This window comes from Caretta caretta, chromosome 1 (genome assembly GCF_965140235.1).
Source record: "Caretta caretta isolate rCarCar2 chromosome 1, rCarCar1.hap1, whole genome shotgun sequence".
Taxonomy (NCBI): Eukaryota; Metazoa; Chordata; order Testudines; family Cheloniidae; genus Caretta; species Caretta caretta.
The window spans coordinates 206,064,919-206,090,121 of NC_134206.1; the positions used below are offsets into that span (position 1 = coordinate 206,064,919).

Here is a 25,203-nt window from a genome sequence, read left to right on the forward strand (position 1 = left end):
CTGCCCTTGCTGCAGCTCAGGAAGCAGGGATATGGGATCCCTGGGAGGTTGTGGAGAAGTTTTGGGGCTGGCTGTCACTCACTGCCCTCACAATGCAGGATGCCCCCACAGCCCCAGGGAGGGCAGGGCGGGCCTGAGAGCAAGGGGCAGCAAGCAGAGAGGGACCAATGCAGCTGCCCTGCAGGGAAGGGAAGCAGCAGAGCTCCCAGCTCAGCATGGCTGGGGAAGGGGATGCTGCTCCTGCCTGTCAGCTTTTGCTCCCTGCTCCAGACAAGCTCCGCCCACAGGGTTACCATACATCCAGGTTTTCCTGGACATGAGCTCTTTTTTTGGTCCTCCAATTTCTGTCCGGGCAGATTTTTGAAATATGAACAAATGTCCGTCACTTTTCCTTGCTCGTCTTTTTTCCAACATCAGTTTTGGTAGAACTGCAATTCCCGGCAAGCCTTAAAAGCAGTGTGCGTGTTCACTGATTTGTTACCCTTACTTCTGTACTGCTGCTGCTGGGGGTGTTGCCTTCAGAGCAGCTGGAGCGTGGCAACTGCTGGCCGGCCGCCAGCTCTGAAGGCAACACCCCAGCCGGGAGCAGCGCAGAAGGAAGGGTGGCATGGTACTGACTGTTGAATCGCTGAATGGGATCCTGCTTGTACAGTACAACTTCAGGCACGCATCTTCCAAAGACTTTCATGGCTACTTGATGAGCAGTCAACCACTGCTAAGCAAGATACGCTCTTCAAAGAAATGTGCATGGGCCCAAGAAGTGCAGTAGGAAAGGGCTGACTATATGTAAAAAGGTACATTTAAATTTGATTTACATTTATTTTTGAGGCCATTATACTTGTTGTTTATAAATGTTAGATAGTCAAAGTGGAAAGAAACTGTACAGTAGAAACTGTGTCCCTCCCCGCCCCCCCCCCCCCCCAGTCCCATCCCCCACAGCTACCTCTCCTCCTGGCAAGAAGAAAAGGAGGACTTGTGGCACCTTAGAGACTAACCAATTTATTTGAGCATAAGCTTTCGTGAGCTACAGCTCACTTCATCGGATGCATTCAGTATTATCTGAAACCAGTTCTTTGGGGTTACCTTCCCTGCTAAAAACTGAAGAGAGGAACTTAATTACTGTAGCAGAAGAGATTTGCGATGTAAACACTACCTCAGGCCATTTACTGAAATAGTCTATTAAAGTGATGGCATAACGGCAGTCAATTGGAGCAGTATCAAGGGGTCCAACAATGTCAATCGCCACTTTTTCCCATGCAGATTCAGGAAGAGGAACAGGCTGTAATGGAGGGGTACATGTCACTGCTGTCTTCACATGCATTTGGCAAGTGACACAGGATTTTATGAGTGCTTCAGTTTGAGAGTCCATCCCTGGCCACCAATACAGATCCCATAGTCATTTGGTTCTGACAGTTCCTTGATGAGTATTGTGTGCTAGGTGTATGAGTTTTGACTGTAATTCTTCTGGCACAAGGAGCCGGTGTGTACCTCATGGCACACAGCCATCAAACAAAGTTCATCCCAAACCCTAAAATAAGGCAGCAAAACTGGGTCAAGGTTTTTAGGGTGACTGGACCATCTCTTTGTCAGAAATTCCCGTAGTTTTTGTCGAATTGGACACGCTGAACAAGCAGCTTGAAATTGTTCTCTTGTAACTGCAGTGAGAGTGCCTGTAATAAGCGCAACCACTACATCCTCATCCTCCAGCGGACCATCTGGTGAAGGCGAAGGCAGGCAGAAAGGCAATCAGCGACCACATTTTGGTTTCCAGGCTTATATTCCAGCTCATAATTGAAAGAGGGTAGTCTTGCAGACCATCGAGCAATACGGTATCCTGCTCTTCCCACTCCTTTTGTGGTGAGCAACGTTGTCAAAGGGCTGTGGTCTGTGCGCAACTTGAACGTGTGGCCCCACAGGTAAGTTCTCCATTTTTCAGTAGCCCAGACACAAGCAAGTGCTTCTTTTTCGACTGTCGAATATTTTCTCTCAGCATTACTTAATGTCCTTGAAGCAAATGCAACAGTCCTCTCTGTGTTGTCCTCGTGCAGTTGTGTGAGAACTGCCCCAAGTCCATAATCAGAAGCATCAGTAGTTACAATTGTGGGCAATGCAGGACTGAATAGTGCAAGTTCTGGACTATGGACAATCAAGTCTTTCACTGTTTTGAAACTAGCTTGTGCATCCGTTGTCCACACTAAGATTGAACTTCCCTGTAGTAATTCTTGTAACGATTGAATGACAGAAGCATAATTGGGAATGAATTTTGCATACCAGGAGGTAAGACCCAAGAAGGAATGTAAGGTTTGCAAATCTGTTGGAGGAGGAGCATTTGAAATTGCCAGGATATGATCTGGATAGGCTTTAGTCCAGGCTGTGAAATTGTATGCCCCAGAAAGAGTTCAGTTTGTCTAAATTTGCATTTGGATCTATTTAAACTGGAGGCCTGCTGAGCTGATGCAGTTTAGTACAGACTGCAGGCTATTGTCATGCTCCTCAGAAGTATTTCCAAACACGATAATATCATCCAGATAGCACTGAACTCCATGTTGATTCTTCAGTATCAATGACATGATTTTTTGAAAGGCACTTGGGGCAGATGCGAGACGGTATGGAACACGTTTTAAAATGAAATAGTCCCTCATGTGTAATAAATGCTGTGAGGTCTCTGCTATCTTCATGCAACATAACCTGGTGGTATGCGCTCTGCAAATCAAGAGTAGAAAACATCTTTGCTCCATGGAGTTCTGCAAATACTTCTATGTGAGGAAGAGGATGGCTGTCAATCACAATAGCTTTATTCGGCTCCCTTAAGTCCACACAAAGGTGAATGCCTCCACCCTTCTGCATCACGACTATAGGTGAAACCCATTCTGAGGAGTCGATCTCTTCAATAATGTCCTTTTGAACAAGTTTTCTAAGTTCCTCTGAAACAGACTGAATATGGTAAGCGCCATAACTTCTGTCGTACAGGTACCACATTATTCCGCATTTTAACTTTATGCAGAAACCCATAAGCACAGCCGAGTTTCTCCTCAACCTGGTGTTGGGTCCCAGCTGGAACTGGTGTGTGTACCACAAGAGTGCTTTGCTGAGGAAGATCAAGTCATCCATTAACTACCCTGAGATGTAAAGCAGCCAATAAATCTCTGCCAAGGATAGGCGTGACCTTCTGGACAATGTAGAACTCTGCAGTTACACAGCAATCACCAAAAGTAACTATTACTGGCAGGCAGCCACGTACTGGAATATGGTTTTTCAAGTAGCACACCAAGTGAAGTTTGGGTTCAGTAAGAGGCACGTCTTTAAAGTAATGCAGATAGATGGAATCAGGTAGTATAGATACGGCTGAGCCAGTGTCCAACATTAGCTGAATAGTGTGGTTTGCCTGAGGGTGTGGCAGAAACGTTTACCGTGCACTTTATCTGTTCTGGAATACGTGCAGTAGTGATTTTGCCCACGCTCAGCACAGTAACATCTGGTATTGTAACTGCATGCACCTGTTGATTGAACTGGCTACTGCGACATACTTTAGCAAAATGCCCAGTCTTTTTGCAATGATTGCACTGAGCTACTTTTGCTGGACATCCTGTGTAGCTTGCAAGGTGGTGTGGGGATCCACTGCGAAAACATGCTTTTACTGTATTTTGATTTTCTGATTCAGTGGTTTTTCATTAGTTTTCCTCTTGCAATTATGTGTCTGCAGTGGTAGTGAACTTTTCTGCGAAGGAGTCACAGCCTGGATTGTGCCTCCTGTATCCATGCTCATTATTTTGGCTTCAGCTGTAGCTGACTCAATCTGAGTAGCAATGGTTATTGCTTTTTCTAGTGTAAGTTGTGGTTCTAGAAGTAAGCGTTCTCTTACATGAAGCATGGTTGTTTTCTCAATGAGCTGGTCTCTAATCATCTTATCTGCCATATTCCAAAAGTCACAAATTACAATCAGACTCGTCAAGGAAGCAATATACTGCATTATAGTTTCCCCTGGTTTCTGCTCATGCTGGCAAAATCTGTAGTGATTCGCTACTACAACTTTTGGTACAAAAAAGTTCTTTAATGCAGGGAGTGCAGTCTCATATTTATCATCTGCAAGGGGAAAAGTGTAAAAAATATGTTGCCCTTCTGTTCCAATGCAGTGGATTAGCAGAGCACGCTTTCTTCAGAAATCTCTGTAGAACGGATTGCAAACAGATAAGTCTCAAACATATGGATCCAGGTAGTAAAAGCAATTGGAGGCTCACCTGGGCTTTGCAGAAAGGGTGCAGGTGGGTTCAGAGGCAGAAGATCCATCCTTGTCGCCAAAATGTTGTATCAACCAGGCAAGGTACTAACAACCTTCAACAGGACTTTATTTTCAAAGTGGAAATCTCTTTACCAAGCTACTGCTGCACCCTCTGTAGCTTTCTCCAGCCTCTCAACTCCTCCCCCTCCTTCCTGTTTCCTGTCCTTTCAGACTCCCAACAGCCAGTGCTCCCAGTTCTAATGATTAAAAGCAACATCTAAACACCCCGTGTGGGAACTTGAAATATGGGAACCCTACCCAGCAGTGGGGAGGAGCTGGAGCAAGAGCTGCCACAGGCACCATGCTCAGCCAGGCAGCAATGGCACTTCCAGCCCCTGCTTGCGGCCTGTAGTGCTGCTCCTCTGCTTCTGGGAACTCTGGGATATGTTTGGAGGACTTCTGGGACCTGAGTCAAGCTGGGTCTTCGTCCACACAGGAAAGCAACAGGGCTCAGACCCTAGGTCCCAGATTAACACAGGCTCAGACCCTCCAGCTCTGCACGGTCCTAGGGGCCTGAGCCCTAAGTTAGCACAATGGGAGTGTGGACGCAAGTGGGGGTTAGGCTTGACCCTGGGCTTACATAGCTGTAGCCATATCCTATGAGGCTTTTATAAAAAGAAAGCTGAGGTTCTCATATAATCACTTGATTTCAACACCTGGCTCTCTAAGACAAACACCAAATATCATGAGCACTGGTAACACTTTGTAACCTGCAAGCAAAAGCCAAGTTGCTGTAGGAAGACGTCTTGATGACTGGTGAGGAGGCTGCCTTCCCTCTGCATGGGGCCTGGCCCGTTGGGGAAGTAATACTGAGCACTACCCAAATGCGCTTCTAGTGTGAAAAGTAACTTTATAAAATCTGCCTTGTGGGCCTGCCGGCTCAGTGCTGGGGCTGGGCTTTTACACAGGTTGAGCCTGGCCATGTGATCTGGGCTGATCCTGTGCAGCTGGAGCTGCTGCCGGTCTTCCCATCCCCCAAATGCTCAAAAGTGATGAGCTATTCCCCTCAAAGCATAACATTTTGAAAGCCTATATAGTATTCTGGCCTGTCTTTCCCCCTGCCCACCATCAACAGAAGATATTACCTCACCCACCTGGTCTCTCAAACACCCCAGGGGTGGCAGTTACGCTGTTGCCAGCTTCCCCCACCTGTACAGCATGAGGCGATTCTGGCCCTGCTACAGAAGCGCTCGGGGCTGCTGATGGAGCAGAGCTGCCACCTTCTCCCCAGGCCCCAACAGTCTAATTAGCTAACTGTGTGTTGCCCCCACAGCCCAGCTATTAATTTCACACCCCCAGCCCCACATCTGCCTGCTCCTCCAGTCCCTCATATTGACTCTTTCTGAAGTTCCAAGGGCTCTTCACCCCTCTCCTAGGCCCCAAGGGGGTGCGGGCAGCTGGAGTGGAGTTCTCTTCCTTCCCAAGCCTGGTGGTGGGAGGAAGCAGAGCATTGACCTGCTGTGGGCAGTCCAGGTTCGGTTCCCGGTTCTGCCACAGCCTTCCCGTGTGTGATGAGCCTGAGTGGGTCACTTAATCTCTTTGTGCTTCAGTTCCCCGTCTGTGACATGGGGATGATGGCTCGGCCTAGCTCAGAGGGATGTGGGGAGGATGAATACATCACACGCAGTGCTCAAATACTAGGGTGATGGGAGCTAGGTAAGTACTGTAGCTAGGGTAAACACTTTTGAAATGCGAAAAACCTGGCAGCCGCCCGGCCCCAAGGCAAGCCCACTGCAACCCCAACCACACAGCAACTCCACAAACCTCCCCCCTTTCAACACACATGGTGCGTTCAGAGGTGGATTAAGCTTTTAGGGGGCCCTGGGCCAAAGCAAGTGGGGGGCCCTCCCCACCCCTTCTTCCTGTAGTCTTTCCTCCCCTCCCCCCTGTCACATACACCCCCCATGCTCCTGCCAGGGAGTGGCACTGGGGGGCTTGCACCGCTCTGCTCGCCCGGTGCTCCTGCCCATTGTTCACAGGAGGGGGCAGCGGAGACACCCTGAGCTCCTGGGATCTTTCGGCTCCTTCTCCCGTCCTGAGAGCATGGTGCCACTGTTCCTTCCCCACCCTGCCCTCCTCTCAGCCAAGTGTTGGCAGTTTTGGTTGGATGTATTCCTGGAGGTTTCATCACACGACCATAATCTTTTAATTCCTGGAGACTCCAGGACAATCCTGGAAGGTTGGCAGCCCTATCTCATCCCCTGAGGGGAGGGGGGAAGAGCTCTGTCAGCCTCCTGCAGCAGCTCTGAGTGGCTGCTCTCCCCCAGGAGACAGGGCCGTGGGGCAGGCAGCCAATCAGAGGAGGGTTCCCCCTTCTGCCCCCGCCCAGCAAGGTTGACACTTGCATGAGGGGCTCCAGCTTCTCCCCTCAGCGGGCAACCAGCTCCAGCGGGGCCAAGCCCCACCCCCATGGGTGGGGTGGCCACTCTGTGCCCTGCAGCCAACAAAGGGTGCTGGTGGGGGGAGCGCTGGTGAAGGCGCCCTCCAATGATGACATCATGCAGTGCCCGATTTGAACGAGGCCCCAAGTGGCCTGTGGGCTCCCTGGTAAGGGGGAGGGTGGGGGGAGAAGGGAGGCCGTGGACAGGAAATAGATGGGGATGGGGGGAGCATATGTCAATGTGGCAGCTGTGTGTGACTTCGATGCTGTCACAATGAATTAGCAGCACTCACAGAAAACCTTCCTCCTCTCGCCTCTAAACGCTCCCAGGGCACTGTTATTTAAACATCGCTTTTGACCAAATCTGGGCTTTTTTTAAAGAAAGAAAAAGTAAAATGCAGAGAACTTTTTGCCCAAAGTAAACCGATCAAGTGCAGGTCTTGTCCCAGAGCAGCCTGCGTGAAAAACGGCTTGAGAAGCAGTTGGTCATTGCTAGAGACAGCTACTCTGCACAGTATTTCTAAGGATCCCTAACTCCACCTGCTAGCCCCACACAAGGGTCTCTCCATTCTCCTTTTTGCTTGATGTTGTGAAGGTCAAAAGCATAACAGGGTGCAGAAAAGAATGAGCTACCTTCTTGGGGGATGGGTCCATAAATGGCTATTAGCCAGGATGGGCAGGGATACAACCCCGTGCTCTGGGTGTCTCTAAACCTCTGACTGCCAGAAGTTGGGTGTGGAGGACAAGGGATGGATCACTCGATAATTGCCCTGTCAGGAGGCAAGATACGGGGCTAGATGGACCATTGCTCTGACCCGATATGGCCTTTCTTATGTGGGACTTGATGCAATCACAAAATGGCAGGAGAGTACCCATGATCAAGACTGCTTGGGTGGCACGCTGGTGAGCTGCGCTACCAGGAAATGTTAATATGGAAGGTTTCATGGGCTAGCAAACTAGCTCACTAAGGCTGAAACGCTGGGGCAGTTGGCATTTTTCTATGGTCTATTTCCAGCTGGATGTCTTGGCCTAACCTACTTAGACTGTGGTGACCCTGATATTGCAAAGCCATCAGTGTCCCCATTGCTGATCACTTAGCTGTGCTAGGGCTTATTTTCATTCCAGAATGTACCTATGTTTAGTGTCTGACTGACTGGATGTGTTACTCCAGTGGGAGGAACTTGTTTGCTTACTCCCAGCCATCCTGAACTAAACTGTTTCAAAACAAAGCTCCAGCTCTCTGTCTGTCTTGCTTTCTTAAGGGATATTGGTATGAAGTTGAGAAAGGAAAAATTTAGGCTGAACACCTGGCAAAACATCATGACAGTGAGATCTTTTCCACTGTGGAATCCCAAAGGGAGGGGTTGAAGCTTCGTTGCTTGGGGTATTTAAAAATTGGCACAGCCCCAGAGAATATTGTAGGGCACAATCTTGCAGTGTCCAAGGGGAAGTGGATTAGATGTGATATAAAAGGTCTTTTCCATCTGAAACATCTCATATGCTTAAGTCTTGCTCCAGTTTGAGGCTGTCAAGGTTCCTTCCCCACTCTGAACTCTAGGGTACAGATGTGAGGACCTGCATGAAAACCTCCTAAGCTTACTTTTACCAGCTTAGGTTAAAACTTCCCCAAGGTACAAATTAATTTTACCCTTTACCCTTGGAATTTCCACTGCCACTACCAAACTTTAACTGGATTTACTGGGAAAAGTAGTTTGGACACGTCTTTCCCCCCCAAATCCTCCCAACCCTTGCACCCCACTTCCTGGGGAAGGTTTGGTAAAAATCCTCACCAATTTGCATAGGTGACCACAGACCCAAACCCTTTGATCTTAGAACAATGAAAAAGCATTCAGTTTTCTTACAAGAAGACTTTTAATAGAAGTAAAGGAATCACCTCTGTAAAATCAGGATGGTAGATAGATTCCAAACATAGAGAGTCCCTCTAGGCAAAACCTTAAGTTACAAAAAAGACACACAGACAAGAATAGTCATTCTATTCAGCACAGTTCTTTTCTCAGCCATTTAAAGAAATCATAATCTAACACATACCTAGCTAGATTACTTACTAAAAATTCTAAGACTCCATTCCTGTTCTGTCCCCGGCAAAAGCAGCATACAGACAGACACAGACCCTTTGTTTTTCTCCCTCCTTCCAGCTTTTGAAAGTATCTTGTCTCCTCATTGGTCATTTTGGTCAGGTGCCAGCGAGGTTACCTTTAGCTTCTTAACCCTTTACAGGTGAGAGGATTTTTCCTCTGGCCAGGAGGGATTTTAAAGGGGTTTACCCTTCCCTTTATATTTATGACAGAGGCCTAGTACTTTGGGAACTCCCTTAGTGAAACTTGGTTTTCCCCATTACTTAAATAAAGTTTTGTTATCATCCTCACTCAGCATTGGTCCATGCCTGCTCAGAATCCATGTGGCCCTGACTGATACTGCTTTCTAACAAGATCTGAGTGGAAGGCCCAGGACGCCGCCCCACTGCAAGAGTGTGATCCATACAGATAATTCACTCAAAGAGCTACAGTTAGTACTGAGCAGACTCTCTATTTTAGAAACAAAGTCTAAGCATTTCCCAGGAAGGGTACTCATGAGGAATCTGCTGCATGGTGCTGCCTCACTCCCTGGTTAGGGGTTTGAGAGAGCCATTTGTTCAAATAGCCAAACAAATGAATCGATTTCCCTGTTCCCTCGCCACTTCTCTCTGATGCCCATGTCTCCTGGGACAGACTTGCTCATAAACTCGGGGGAAGTACTTTTGTGGGAGTTTGTTTTTATCATTCTGGCAGCACATCCCTGTTATGTACCCCGCTGCTTTGATCAGTCCAGGTGCCTTTGTGGTTTGGTTCTCTTTCCCTCCTCCTTAAGTGTTTGCTCCCTCTCCAGTTTTATTTTCAGCTACAAATGGGATGAGGGTTGAAGCAGCCATAGGGAGGCCAGATTGGAGCTCAGGTGCGCTTTTTTAGTTTAGCTGGTCAAAAAAGCCTCTGGAAATCCTGCATTTGGCTTGGAGATCAAGGTTCACGGCTTGAAGATTGATGGAGGCTTCACCGCACCGCTGTAACAAACTGCTGTACAGCCCACCCAGAAGTGCTCATTGCGGGTCCCTAGATTATATTCTCTTCCATTTCTCTGTTCTCTTCCCACTCTCTCTACAGAGCTCTCTCTCTCTCTCCCCTGCTTTCTTTCCCTTCTCTACCCCACTCTCTCTATTTTTCTCTACCCTCCCACAACCCTCTTATTCTCTCCCCCTTTAGAGTGCTCTCCCTCCCTCGCATATTTTGTAACAACAAGTTGGTGTATTTGCCTCTGACTTGTTGATCCTGACACAAGGCCAGGGACAAGTAAGCACCTGCTGCCCATGCTGCTTTGCTGCTTCTGGCCAAACCCGACACTTTCACTTTCCAGCAGGAGCTGCTGACACTCCTTGTGCTTACCTGACTTTTACTGCCTGTGTCAGAGGCTTTCCCTTTGTTGTACACAGTATTTCCTGGCTGTCCTTCAGCAACACTGTGATTCCAAAATAGGCATGTCAAAATCCACTGGAATCCCCCATGGGCCGGTACACCACAGTCTGCCATTAGCTGCTGGGGTCAGCTCTTGCACCGCCCCCTGGCTTTTTTGTTTTCCAGTGGAATTAACTAAAGTTAAGCAAATAAAGCAGCAAAACCTACTGGTTAGAGCAGGGGTCTGGGAGTCAGGAATTCCTGCGTTCTCATCCTAGCTTTGACACTTGCTCAGGCAAGTCGCTTCTCCTTTCTTAGTCTTCGTTCCCTATCTGTAAAAGGAGGGTAATAATCCTAATGATGATTTATTATTTGCACTGCAGTAGCACCTAGAGGCTGCCAAAGAAAGGTCAGGCCCCCACTGTGCTAGGTGCTGTGCATGCATGTGACAAAAAGAGGGTCCTTGGCCCAAACTGCTTATACTCGCCTTCCTCATGGGGTGAGGGAGGTGAGAATTAAATTCCTCTTTGTGAAGTGCTTTCGAACCATCAAGTGCTGTGTGTTATTGTTTAATGTGAAATGACTGGGACCAGATCCCTTGATGCCTGTTTGTCCAATAGCTGCTATAGCACCAGACAGCTGGTGGGCATGGGAAAACGGGAATCTGAAATCCACCACACACATACAAGCCTTGTGGGTGTATGAAGTGAAGAAAAATGACTACGGCGTCCTCATACCTTCCTGGATTTAAAATCTCTAACTAGGAACGGAGAGGGTGGAGAGGGGAAATAAGGACACACTTTTTTAAATTGAGTCTGAATATTTAAAATGTTCCTTACCCTCCCTCATTCCCTGTGCTCTGCCAGTGTGTCCTGTCCCGCCTCTCCTTACATCTTCTTCCATTCTATCCCTGGTTCCTGCAGTGCCCTCCTTAGCCCACTGTTCCACATTCCCTTCTCTCTGCACCTTAAATCTGACTTCTCCTGCAAAGCTCACAACGTTGCTAATCCTTTGGGCCATCACCTTAAAGAAGGGCCCCAAAAGGAGTAGGAGAATGAGTGGCGGGAAGGTTGGGAGACTAATGCTTTAAATAAACGGACAATAGAAAATACCCTGGGAGATCCAGAAGCAGGTTTGCTTTTTAGACTATCAGCTCCTCGAGGCAGGAACCATATTTTCTGTTGGGTCTTGTACAGCACCAAGCACATTATCATCATTTGGCTAATAATGAACAATAATAAGTGTATTGTGGTAGTGTCAGGACAGGAGCCCCATTGCGTTTGGCACTGTACAAGTAATAACACACAAAAGAGGGCTGGGAGAACACAGAGTGGAAAAGGCCCAGACCTTCAAAGGTGTTTAAGCTCCTAACTTCCGCTGAAATCAGTGGAAGTTTAGGAGCCTAAATACCTTTGTGGATCTGGGCCAAAATAACTATTTTGCTAAACAGTGAGCCCATTCTTCCTAACCAGGGACAGTTTGCAGCACGTCTCTACAGGGCTCTGCCACTCTCCCCCAGGATGACATACCCTTTTTTTAAAAGCCACCAACTCTTATCAGATCAATAAGGCCCAATCAATGGTTTTCCCTTCTAACGATGTGTTGGGTTTGTTATCTGGGCAGCTGGCAGCTAATAAGAGGAAGCTTTATATCTGTTTATTGTAAAGAAGGCGAAGCAAACTGCAGGCTGGGGACAGGCGGTGCGACGTTTACTGTCAATACAGCAGGAAAGAGAGAGGAAATATAAGGAGCAGAGGCCGTGGACTGCAACCCAAATGAGTGATCTGAACGTAAACCTAGCAGTACAGCTACAGAAGGAAAGTGGGTGGATTGACCTCGACAAGGGAGTGTTTCTCTGTGTTTTGAAAGGGTTTATACACAATCTAGTTATAAGAGTTAGAAAACAGGGAAGTGTTTGTGGCAATCAGCAAATAATGCTGGGCAAGAGAGCTCTGAATCCCCAACAAAGTCTGAAAGGTGCTTTGAATTCAGACCAAAGGCAAAGCAGTGTCTGGGATATTTTTTATATATGTTAAGAATCACCATTTGAAAATAATAATAATAATTAATAAAACCAGAGCTTGAAAAAGATAATTGGACATGTTTTTTCCTAGTAAGTTGAAACAAACTGTAACACAAAATGGAAAAAACAAGCAAACCTCCCAGCTTGTCTCCCCTCTTCTCCATCCACAGAGGAATTAGGTGTCTTGGGTTTGCAAGGCAAGGAAGGCTGCAGACCAAAAGCTGGAAGTGGTTCTCAAACACCCAGAACCAAGCAAGAGAATAACATTAAATTTTGGAGCACAAGGAAGAACTCCTACCATGAAACCATTCACTGAAGAAGATGTGGAATTTTACATCCAGAATAAGGTAAGTCTTTGTGTGTATGTCTCTTCTCTGTCTCCACAAGTAGGGATGGTCTTGAAAAGTTCAGAAATCAAGGGTTGGATGCTTGTCTGAGTCTTGAGTCTTGGGACAAAATGGGTCTTAAGTATCATGATAAGATTTCTAGTGACATTTCCAATGCTTCCCTTTCAGAACCTTAGCAAAGGATTTGGTTTGGTGGCCTCTTAGCTTTTCCCTACATGGTCATCCTGTCCCTCTTCAGAACCAGTTTGTGTTTTGGGCTCTGTCCTCCAAACTTGGAATTTCAAATGTGGTTACAGCTGGAGTTGTTTGTGTTTAGAACTAGGAGAGATTCTAGGGTTCATCTTTATCGAGCCAAAGACCCAGATTTGGTAGAAGCATGACCAAAAATATGGCAGCAAGTTTGTCTCTAGGAAAGATAATGCATGTGTTTAATAATTAGGAAGAGGTGGATAATACTAGAATACTAATCCTTTTCCTAAACTTTGGATGCTTATCTAAACAAGCCATCTAACCTTTTTAAGAGAGCTAGGCAGGAACCAGGTTTCAATTTCATGGGAACTGCTCCGATTTTGAATTTTTTCTTTTCTGTTCTGAAATGGACCAAAACCAAAAAAAAATTGAAATTGTCTGCACAAAGAGAAATCATGTCAGGTCGACTAAAATGTTTTGTTCCAATTTCAACTTATGTTTTATATTTATTAAATACCAAAATTGAACAAAAAGTAATATTAAACAGAAAATCAAGGCTTCTGTTTCAAAAAGGTGGAAATGTTTTGCCCTTATCAGAACTTTGTTCATTTTTTCTAAACTCAAGATCACTGACATCAACACGTCTTTGCAAAATGTTTCACTTTTGACAAATTGGTATTTTCCAATGGAAAAATGTTCCATCCGAAAATTTCCAGCCAACTCTGCCCATTAGTACTTCTCGCTGTAAAGATTTCTGTTGCAGGGTGACACAGGAACCGGAGGGCATGGTTGTGCATAGAGAGATTTGTGGTAGTGTGCTGCCTCATTTGCAGTGGTACCGAGCACCAGAAGTAGCGTTTAAATGGGGCCCGGAGCCACCAGAATTTTAGGTTCCACCAGAAGCTTCCCATCCCTCAGAGAGCGACTCTCTTCCAGCATCCGCCTAAGTGAGAAAGACAAGGTTCCAGTTATTAATCATTATTATTTTGTATTAAAGCATGTCACTTTACAGCCTGTTTGTTAAAACTTATAATCATATAATGAACCAGCACAGATACCATGTAATAATTTATGCATGTTAACTTAAACGGTTTTTTACAACTGTGTCTATTAAGTGTATGGATTCTTCTATCCACTCCTCCGTCATTGATCTTCCTCCCAAGGGAGGCAGGGCAGCAGCCAGCCACCAGCCTGCCTGTAAGCTACTGCCTGCTTTTTTTTCTGAATCAGTGTTGTTAGCCCACTCCTGTAGCAATGAAAAAATCCAAATATGTACTGGATGGAGATGGAGTGACGAATTAGACCTGACCTACATTTGGCTCCAGATCCCAAACCAAACCCATTTTTGATATTCAAAATATTAATACTTTGGTGTTCAGTTTTTAACATTTGCTTTGACACTTCCAAAGCTGGGATCTGGAAAGGGAAACACCAGTATATGGCAAAAGAGGCTGTTCAGCACAGTGTTTATAACTGTGATGGGAAGTGGCAAACATCAGAGATCTCATGGGAAAGCCACTTCTCCCAAGACCTCCATCCTGTTTCTGCAGACCTAAGATATTCTGGGGCCTGAGGTTCATCTATTACTAGATGTAGTGGTAACCACCATGGCAATGGTGAGTTTTCAGAGACACAGTACTCTAATGAAGAGTGAATCAGTGGCAACTAAGGTGCAGAGGTCAGAGGAAGTGACTGGGAGTAGACCTGGCTTTTATTCTTGTTTCTGCCAGTGACTTACTGTGTGGCCTAAGGGCAAATCACTTCCCCTCGCTGAGCCTCAGTGCTGTTATTTCAAAATGTTGCGATTTCAAATCTGCAAATAGTTTGGTTGGGATTTTGGCTGCAGGTCCTGGTGGGTTTCATTTTCTCCCAATTAGTTTTGCTAACGCTGGCTGTTGAGTTTCTGCTGGGTTTCTTCCTCACTGCCTCTATCCTCATCATATAAGATCAGGCACTGGGATGAACGGAAGTGCATTGAACAGTCCTCACTCATCATCCTGCATAGCGATCCCTGGATGGAGGAGTAATTAGGCATATGTTAATTAACTTACTTAGTAGTAGCAATGAACTAGCCTCAGAATGGTTTGGTGTGGATAAGCCTGCATCCCATATTGACAAATGTGTGAGGAGCATGTGTGGAACATGCCAGTGTCCTTCACTAGGCATGGTCTTGTATATTCCTTCGATTAAACCCTAAATAATTGACTCATGCCTGTATCTTGTATCATCCCTGTATGAGCCTTGCACTTGTGCTGGTGTGGGACAGTTCATGCTGGTTCTTATTTATCTGGTTTGCCCATCCTGCACCTCAGTTCATCCTCCACCTCCTCCGTTCCACTGAAACTCGTGATAATCAATATTTTGCTGATACTGCTTGACTGGAGGGAGGGTACAGCAAGGCATGAACTTCTCGTGAGAGCTTGTGGTTACCGCTGAGATCAGCACAGAGGAGGAACTTCAGCACCCTTTAGGAATGGAATTGCTCCTATGCTTCACACATATAGGGCCACTGAACCAAATTCAGACCAGTCAGTTGAGTTGCGTCAGCCTATGCCAGGAATGAATTTGAGTCAGTGTTTTCTGTCACAATGGGCTTGACCCAGCAGAGAATACCTGAGCCACACAAGCTCCTAGGAGGCTACAGTTCCTGGATCAGTGACTGGCTAGCCTACACAAAGGAAAAGCTGCATAGTCTTGGGCCAAAATCGGCCAAAGAATGAGAGTGTACCCAGGTGTCGGAGATTCCAAAATAATGAATTCTCTACCTACCCTTCCATGCTGTAGTACACTCCTGAATGGCCTCATCTGCTTTAGAGCCTCCAGCCAGAGCTCCATTATTACCAGATGGAGTAAGCTGGCAATTATCAAGAGGAGAACTCTAAACCTTTATTGCCCAGAGTTCTGTACACACACGCATGTGTTCACACATGTTTCAAGATGCCCCAGGTTTAGGTGATCTCTTGGCTGGAGACAGAGATTGTTTGCAGTCCACCATGATGTAAAGTGACTTGCTTGATGTCTACAGGTGGAACGGCGACACCACCTGGTGTCTAAGACAGTGGATGAGGTGCAGAAGATCATCCAACAGCTGACCGCAGAAATCAGCTACAGGGACACGCGATTTCAGGCCATCTCCAACTCTGGTGTTCACAACGAGAATTTTAGGGTAAGGGCGAAGGGTTTAGTGTACCGTCTGGTGAGCTGCATGCAATGAGTTGGTGGTTCACCCCTGTTCATAGTGGGCAGGTGTCCATATCACAAACAAACACCCATAGTTGGCACATTTCAGAGTAACAGCCGTGTTAGTCTGTATTCGCAAAAAGAAAAAGAGTACTTGTGGCACCTTAGAGACTAACCAATTTATTTGAGCATGAGCTTTCGTGAGCTACAGCTCACTTCATCGGATGCATACTGTGGAAAACACAGAAGATGTTCTTATACATACAAACCATGAAAAAATGGGTGTTTACCACTACAAAAGGTTTTCTCTTCCCCCCACCCCACTCTCCTGCTGGTAATAGCTTATCTAAAGTGATCACTCTCCTTACAATGTGTATGATAATCAAGTTGGGCCATTTCCAGCACAAATCCAGGTTTTCTCCCCACCCCCCTCCACTCCCCCACAAACCCACTCTCCTGTTGGTGATAGCTTAGTTGGTGATAGCTATCACCAACAGGAGAATGGGTTTGTGGGGTGGGTGGGGAGAAAACCTGGATTTGTGCTGGAAATGGCCCAACTTGATTATCACACACATTGTAAGGAGAGTGATCACTTTAGATAAGCTATTACCAGCAGGAGAGTGGGGTGGGGGGAGAGAAAACCTTTTGTAGTGGTAAACACCCATTTTTCATGGTTTGTGTGTATAAGAACATCTTCTGTATTTTCCACAGTATGCATCCGATGAAGTGAGCTATAGCTCACGAAAGCTTATGCTCAAATAAATTGGTTAGTCTCTAAGGTGCCACAAGTACTCCTTTTCTAGTTGGCACATTGTCATCTTTACTGGCAGTCTCGGCAGAGAAGCCAAGGTCTGAAGGGACCGTGGTGACTGAATTCCCTTGTTACTGCTACAGGAGGATCTGGCAAGGCAAGATTAGAGAGTTGGTTAGTTTGCCTTGCTACTGCTGCCGTGTGTAACATGGATAACTAAGGGACTTCTGTCACCAGGGGAGGTTTCAGAGATTTTACTCATAAGCTGGAATTTCTCCATTTTCATCATGAGGGTGTAAGTTTGCTGGAGGGAAAAGTGAAACTTCCCCCTGGATTAGACTGTCAGATACCCACCAGAATAAGAATGTTCACTCTCAACTCTGCCAGTGTGAAGATTGGTTATTTCATGTGGCTCTTTAAGTCCAAAATAAATTAGTTTAATAATGAAAGAATAATAAATTTAAACAGACCCTTTCACCTGAAGGGCATTGTGTTATTATAGTTATGCATTATAGACCCCATTACTGAAATGCAGTCACTTCTAGGGTGGAACAAAGCAACTGAATAAAACCACAGAGCAATCTTTGCAAGAGTTTGGGGCAGAAAGTTGAAAAAAATAAGTATATGTGATTGAAGCTTCAGTGGGTATTTGGGGAGGCAGAACATTATTACCCGAGTTGGCATTTGGCTATGCTCTGGGGCACGCAGTCTTAGTCATTCTTAGGCCATTTTTGAAATATGGCATCTCCAGCAGCACAGTACTACTGTACTGATCCACAAAGAGTGCCACACTCCAAACCACAAACACCACTTGGTGCATCATTCAACTGGTCCCCATACTGACCTAGATGAATTCCGCTTAACATGCAAGATTGAGCAAGATCCCAGTCCAAGACAGAATGGCTGCTGAGGCCTGCAAAAAAAGCAAGATAATCTTTTTTGAGGGAATAATCAGGAATAGTCTCTGCCCAAGTGAGACTCTGAAAACTTAACTATCTGTAAAGTGGCTAGTGTATTATCCATATTTAACTAAATCCAGTGCTAAAAATATGTATGTTATATTCAAGTTGGGGGACGGAAGGACTGTATCTGTTTGTTAACTATATTGTGTAGGAATGGAGTTGTAAAAGATGTATTTATAGGTAATGACAGTTAGCTCAGGGCACTAGCTACTCCTGCTTCCAAAACAAAGCCCATAAAGTTATTGCTGTGACTGCCTCTGGGAGAGTAATGTGGTGGAAAAGACATCAGAGCACATGCCAGTCTGTTTGATGCTGGGAGTGGACAATGGGATGGATCACTCAGTGATTGCCTGTTTTGTTCATTCTCTTTGAAGCACCTTCTACTGTTGGAAGACAGGATTTTGGACTAGATCAGATGGCCCATTGGTCTGACCTAGTATGGCCGTTCTTATGGTCCTTGCAGTAGAACTTTTGAGGTGTTGCTTTTGGGAACAGGAATCATTTTAATATATTAAAATATTTAATAAGGTGCCACAAGTACTCCTTTTCTTTTTAATATTGTGGGATCCCAATTGTTGGGAAGATCCAGACATCCATGTTGTATTTTAGGCATTCCTAACTGTTTTCTTCCAGAAATAGAGCTGGGCAAGAAATTGTTTCCTTGTCTTGGGAAGATTTTTTCTGATTTCTCATCCTGAATCAGGACAAAAAGTCAACGTTTTGAAAATGTTCACAAACTAAATACCTGGGAGGGGGAAATCAATTTAGGTCAACTGAAACATTTTGTTTTGATAAAATATAAGATTTCTTTTGATTTTGACCTTTTTTATTTTAAAAACTATTTTTAGTATACGTTAACTTAAACTCGGAAACGAAAAGTCCATGTTGAACCAAAAAAATGGAACTTTTTTCATTTCAACAATTTCAAAACTTTTTCAATTTGTCAAGAGGAGGAATTTGTCGAAACTGACCCTTTCCCTTTCACAAAAAGTTTTAGTTTTGACAAATTGGCATTTTTTGACAGAAAATCATTTTGTTGAAGAATTTCTGATCAGCTCTACCCAGAAACTGTTTAGTGCAAGTATGTCAAAGGCTCTTGCCAAAGCCAATCTACCTGCTCCTGGTAGCCAGATGCTCCAGTGTGGACATGGTTTATTCTTCAGAAAAGGGCTTTATTTTCATCTCCCTGCCCAGTATTTGCACTGTTTATTTCCTATGCCTGCCAGTGGGAGTTCTTCAGAGATAGCAGCTATAACAGGCCCAAGAATGTGAATTTATATACAGGTCAGAATTTCAGAAAACAACAATTACAGGTAAGTAATACCTCTTACACCCAATGAAAAGGGAACATACCCCATGGTTGTCATCAGGAAATAGTACTCTAGTGGCAATATCTGTCCAGTTGGTAGATTACACAGGGAGAGATTTAATCAGGTCTCAAGCCTTTCACATATAGGTCACTGATTCAAATATTATTGCCTGTACAAAAGGAGTTTAGGGGGTCTCAATTCAGTTCCTGGCGGAGAGATTCCAGATTGCAAAACCACCATCACACAGTTGACACCATGTTGGTGGCCTCAACACAGATCCTACAGATTAAACAAGCTGTAGAGATGGGACTCCCCTCCTGCAGTAGGGGTGGTCAATCCGGGGCAGGTGGGACAGCTTGAGGGGTGTTGGTGAGGCAGAGCTGGGCAGCTTAGCACCCCCTCCAGAGCTGTAGCACTTCCCACCAGCACTGATAAGGCCTATAGTGTATTTTCTCTGTGGACAATAGCTGTGCAACCTTTTCTTTATTAGTAGGCTCAGCGGAAACTCCAAAATGCCGCAAGAACTAACTGTATGGCACGTGCTTTCTCTCCATGTACTTCTTATTTTCCTCTCTGCTTCTCTCAGGATCAGCTAGCTTTACTGGCCAAGTGGTCCGCTCTGCTTCGGGGGAAACGCCCATTTCACCCATCTGTCCAGGTACAAATACCTCACACAGACTCCTCCAAACAGTTGCCCCCATGCCTGCTTCATCCTCATCCATTCCTCTTCTCCAAACACTAGATCCCTCACCCGCATAGCTAATCTCCCCTCTGACCTTCCCAGCCTCCTTGCAAGGGAGCTCTGAGCACAGGACTCTTGTTTCTAACTTACTGCTTCCTTCTTGCTATACTGAGGTACCCATCTAAGGAATGCTTTGTATTTTGCCAGGAGCCCAAGGGCTGGGCTGCACCTAATTTGCATAACTGTACCAACTGTTTTTAATACAGGAGAATGGGCAGCAGACTACAGGTGCCAGCATAGATTGTTCTAGTTTGCTCCCAGTGGCTTTGCTCAGATAAAAGTGGTACATGGCATGCTGGGGCTTGTAGTAAATTCAGCAGGCACAGAATGTCCATATGAAAGACAAAGGTGGCTGTGAGTCCTATTTAGCCAATGGGCTGCAATGTGAATGCACCTCTTCCGTTATTGCTAACTCTCGTGATTCTGTCTGGAGTCTTTTGATATTTGGTGTTTTCTGCTAAAGCCCCATCTGCAGGAGTCTTGTGATTCCATGAGAATCTCAGGTTTCATTTGAAAAACAAAAAAGTACATTTCTAGTGCTCCCGGTTGCAGAGAAAAGTTTGAAAGCACGACTTGAGTGCAGCCCCCGGGGCTCAGAAACCAGAAGGTGAATATAAAGAACCCCCCAGAATATTACTATTTTGTTTAAATCTCATGATCTCTTATGGCTCGACTCATGATTTTTGAAAGTTGGGGAATGGCAATGTGGTTGTTCAATACACTGGGGCTTGCTCACCGCATCTCCAGCCTTCTGAAAAGTGAGATTCATGTATGACGTTACCCAGCACAGATTCAATGATATTTCATTCACTGAGGCCCTGCTGTTGTTTTAAGCCCAATGTTTGAGGCAGGAGTGATCATGTGGCACAAAGCAGCCCTGCCCCGAGGCCACACAGAGATTCTCTCGCAAGCCAGGACAGCTTGAAGAAGTGAGATTTTAAAATATCTCCTTGAAACACACTGCAGGAGAATCAGTCATCATGAGTGAGAGAGGCCTTACAACACTTTAAGAGTAATTCGAAGTGACAAGTGAATCTCAGTCTGAGCAAGGCTTAAGCAATGGCTGAGTTCGCATTAGGGCCTGGGATCTGGCTCGGATCACTGGACTAGTGTTTCTTAGCCTGTGGATCACCAGTAATTCACTAGGAGGGGAGCATTTGTGGTTCCCAGGTTACATCCGAACAATTACATTACAATCAGGGTGAGCAGGTAAAAGCAGACATCTTAGAACAGGAAAAGGCTGGGGGAAAAATGGATTCTGTCCTGCATGATTTTTTCTGTGCAGATGTGATTTTAAGGAGAAGCCAGTCATCCCATGAAAACTGCTGTATTCTGTTCTTAATGAGTGTAGCATGTAGATCCTAGATTGGCTTTGCTTATTTCTCAACATCCAGAGACAAAAAAAAAAATTTCTTGTGGGGTCCATTTTGTTCTGAAATTTCCTGTGGTGACTGTCCTCTTTCCTCCTCCTGCCCTTATATAAACGGTGAACTGGATTTGACTAAGCAAAGGTTTCCGCTGTTGCATTTGCCATTTCTATGCTTCCTGCTGGTAGTCTCGGTTTAAAAAAAATCCTACCGTGTTCAGTAGCAATACCCTAAGTGAGTGGAGCTACCAAAAGTGTTACTACAGTGCTTTGGACCATTACTGGAGAATGGCATAGTGTTTTGTTTACCTTGGGGTAACCACCTTCCAGCAATTGCTGTCAGTTTAGATTCTGTTTCTCTCATAGGTTTTCCTCTAATAATGTCAGGGTGAGTTATGATTAGTGATAAGCAAAGCTGAAAAGCTTCAGAGTTCAGAGTGGTAAACATCTGGATGTTTTAGCCACGTTGTTTGGACCGAGAGAGCTGAGATGGTTTAAAATCTCCAAAAACAGTGTTAGGAAACATTTGTTCAAATTCTGAGTAGCTAATAGGTTTGACTATGTTCATTCCCCTGCTAATTCACTATTCACAAAGAGTTTTTTATTGGAGAATGGCTGTTCTTCATATGAAGACCGTATTGATATGCAAACAAGACTAGTGGCTATTTGTTATTTATCACCTTGTTTATTACATTCATGTTTTAAAATAAACATTTGTTTGTCACCCAATCAAAGAGCAGAAACAATTCCATGTGACATAGGTGACCAGACTACTGGATTCTCTTCCTGGCTCTGCCACTGACTGACTCTGTGGCCTTGGGAAAGTCACTTCACTTTTCTCTGTTTCAGCTTCCCCATCTTACAGATGGGGACAATATTTCCCCACCACAAAGCAGGCTGTAAAAGGCTTATTTTACTAATGTCTTTAAGGGACTTTTGGATTCTTGGGTGAAAGGGGCTAGAGAAGTGAGCATTGACATTACTACTACTACTACTAGCAATCTCTTGGCCCATCTCTAGAAAGAATACTCAGGCAATAATTTACACATATCTTGCCTTCCATCCTAACATCTCTCTCTGTAACTGCATCTTTTGCAATTGCAGAGCTAACCATGGAAGATTATGGATCCAACGAAGGGTAAGGAGGGGAAGGTGGAGGGAGAGGTAACAAATCAGCCAATGGTGTTCCAATTTGACGTTGGTAGCATTGCCTGTGATGGTCACTTCAGCTTCCTTCTAATGACAGTTTTCTTGTTTTGTGAACCTAAATAGCACATGGCTGCCACATTCTAGCCTCTAGCCTTATTCTAAGACCGCGTCCTAGCCAGATAGGCCTGGAGTAGGACCTATCTGCACGGAGCTGCTTCCATTCCAGCGTGACTTTCCCTTTTGCTTAGACGCCCCAGTGATTCTACCTGTTGTGACCATGTTTCCCGCATGCAGGTTGTAAATCTGCCCTCATTTCCTCTCTCAATCTCTCTGAACTCTTCTAGGTCTTAGCGCCCAGCCACTTTCTCATCACAGTCCCACTGCGCGGCCTGACAGGGTACCGGGAGCGCCAGGTACGGCACTGGCGGTATTACACCGTGCATGGAGCAAAGCTCCTTTCCCCAGTACGGGACCCAGAGGAGCTGCAGCAGTGGCTGGAGGTGGAGCAGTTCTCAAAGAGTCTGCAGCAGTGGCATGAGACAGAGGTGAACATCGAAGGTGATCTCGTTCCAGCCAAGGTCCTTGCCATCTTCAGGGAGCTGATGGAGAAGTCAATTACCTCCTGTCACCTCTCCAGTGAGTTGAGCAGGAAAGATGTGAAGGGAGTCTGCCTCTCAAATGCAGTCCTCTGACGGGACTGTGATCACTACCCCTAGCGGGTGTTAGGCCACTTGCCTCACTCCTTGTGAGCAGAGATTGGCTCACACACGCCAGAGTTGAGGAGACACTGGCCCTTGATGAAGATGAGGTCCATTTGCACAAGTAAGACCTCCCGACCCAGGTTCAGATTACAAGCTCTCAGTGCTCAGGGATGTTTGGATTCTGTTATGAATTCGGACCCCGTCCTCCCTCAGCACCACCCCAAAAAAATCAACATTTTCTTTTGCCTAAATTTTCAGAAAATAACCTCTTTCTGCTGGGCCAGAAATTATGTGGGTCCGATAGGCCTTCTAGGCTTCTCCAGCCCAAGCTGCAGAGCTTCCATGGGGTGTCCTTGTGCCCTCTGCAGAGGGCAAGAACTGGTACCTCTTGCCTACAAATGTCTTTAAATGAAGGCAGCTGAGGTTGAAACCTGTGTCCATGACCAGCTGGTGTTTAAGTCCATTCCTTTGTGGGCCTAGACCAACCAGAAAGACACTCTCTGGTGTGGATGAAGGTTAGGACAGTGAACGGAGAGAGGACTGGGAATGGTACTGGGAGCCAGGGGCACCCTCAGGTATTTTTTGACATGGTACGCCCCAAGACTCCCTGCTGCCCACTCCCAGCCAGCTCTCAAGGCTGTCACTCAGTGTATCCTGTGGGCAGAGCAGAGGGGACATGGGCTGCTGTGGGGTGAGGCTGGGTAGGGAGCCTGGTGCAGGAGCCAGCCCCATGGCAGTGGTGAGCAGGAGCAGTGCTGGCTGCCGCGCTGCCCCTTCAGGTTTGGCCCCACGACTGCTCAATTATGGCAGGGACGAGAGAGCGGCAGGGCCGAAACTGAGTGAGTATCATTGCGACCTGGTGCATGGGGGTTGCCGTGCCGCTCGGGTTTGGATGCCGGGGTTGTGGTGCCAAACCTGAATAGTGCTACAACCCCCGTACACCATGTTGCAATGCCGCTCACTCTGTTTTGGCACTGCTGCCCTCCCATCATGATGCAGGGCCGGCGGGGTCAAACCTGAGTGGGCGGTGGGGCAGCCAGCACTGTTCCTGCCCTGGGAAGGGCCCAACGCTGACTACTTGCCACCCCTGCCAGTGGCCTGCACCGTGTGTAATGTACGTTCAGCTGCAGGCACCACTGCTTGGAGGTGAGTATTCCCCTAGAGAAGCCCCAGGCTTTCATAGCTTGGCGGCTTGTAGAGTTGAGTGGCTGGGTGGCAGATCTTCTCCTTGTGCAAAACCCTTTATCTTTATTCAGACTTTAGACCAATATTGGCTATGCCCAGGCTGCTCCCACCCCATCCTGCTTCGAAGTAATGTCACCCAGGGTCACTTTCAGCAACATTGCTGCTACCTCTCATAGGCAGCTCCAAAATATGTGTTTACATCCCAGCCTTCCATACAAAAGAAATTGAAGAATTGATTGCAGATTTGATGTGCTTTGTGCTGTGTTTTAAACACTCCTTTAGAGCTGTGGCTGCAGACACCTCTAACTGCTAGCTTATGGGAGGCCACCTTAATAATAATCATACTTACCAATTGTCATCTTTGAAGCACTTTATTGGCTTCAACTTATTAAACCCACACCCTCTGATGTGAGTAAGTATGATTATCTCCATTTTTTTGCTGGGGAAACTGAGGCACATCGATTATATCTTGTCCAAGGCCGACCTCAGACCATGATGCCTCTCTTCTAAGGACAACTTTTCCTTTCAGTGTGATGACACTGCATCCCGGCATTGCAAACACACAGATTCCACTTTCCCTACCCAAATGTAACTCTGGATTTTGGTCTTGCAAGATCCTGGAGAGACCTGTTAACATCAAACTCAGTGTTCAACCAATTCATTTAGCAACTCACTCCTATAGCAAATATTTATTACTATTGAGGGAGATGGAGTGGTAAGAAAAAAAAAATCCCACCACCAAGCAGATGCTATGGCTTGGCAGAAAGTCAAATGTTTTGGTTTCTTGCCTCAGATATTTTACTTATGTGGAAGGCAAGGGGTCAGGGTGAAAACCTAGCATTCTATAAAGCAACAGCTCCAAAACTGTTTGGTTCATCAAAGATGTCTGGGCATATGGTGCTGACTCCTCTGGAACACAACAGATGGGAGAAGAAAGGGAATGAAGTAGGACAGTGTGATTAACTGGTTTCAAATAGGACAAACTCTGTCAAAGACAGCTTAAGTTACCTGAACACTTCCCTGACTTCACTGTTGCCTCTTTGCCACGCAGTAGCAGATTTGGAGGCTTTGCAGTGCCTCAGTTTGCCATCGTCACTTCAGACTGGTCAGACTGTCCACAGGAGTTGGCTTCCCTGTGAGTTCCCAGCCAGACCAGAGTATGCCTAACTCTCCCAATAGCCTTAATAACCACT

At 46.0% G+C, this 25,203-nt stretch overlaps 1 protein-coding gene across 8 annotated transcripts in view; it reads left to right on the top strand.

Moving 5' to 3' along the window:
• Positions 1 to 293: 293 nt before the first annotated feature.
• MAB21L3 (mab-21 like 3) overlaps positions 294 to 25,203 on the top strand; it is a 35,719-nt gene continuing 10,809 nt past the window's right edge. Inside the window, exons 1-6 of one of the 8 annotated variants that reach the window (XM_048818563.2) lie at positions 294 to 794; positions 1,662 to 1,916; positions 12,299 to 12,475; positions 15,690 to 15,830; positions 19,454 to 19,525; positions 22,469 to 22,760. In XM_048818563.2, coding sequence (XP_048674520.1) covers positions 12,428 to 12,475; positions 15,690 to 15,830; positions 19,454 to 19,525; positions 22,469 to 22,760 — 553 coding nt within the window. In that variant the 5' untranslated portion in view covers positions 294 to 794; positions 1,662 to 1,916; positions 12,299 to 12,427. Of the gene's footprint in view, positions 795 to 1,661; positions 1,917 to 11,592; positions 12,476 to 15,689; positions 15,831 to 19,453; positions 19,526 to 22,468; positions 22,761 to 25,203 lie in introns of those variants that run through there. The other 7 variants (XM_048818574.2, XM_048818552.2, XM_048818608.2 and 4 more) reach the window with 7 other exon arrangements.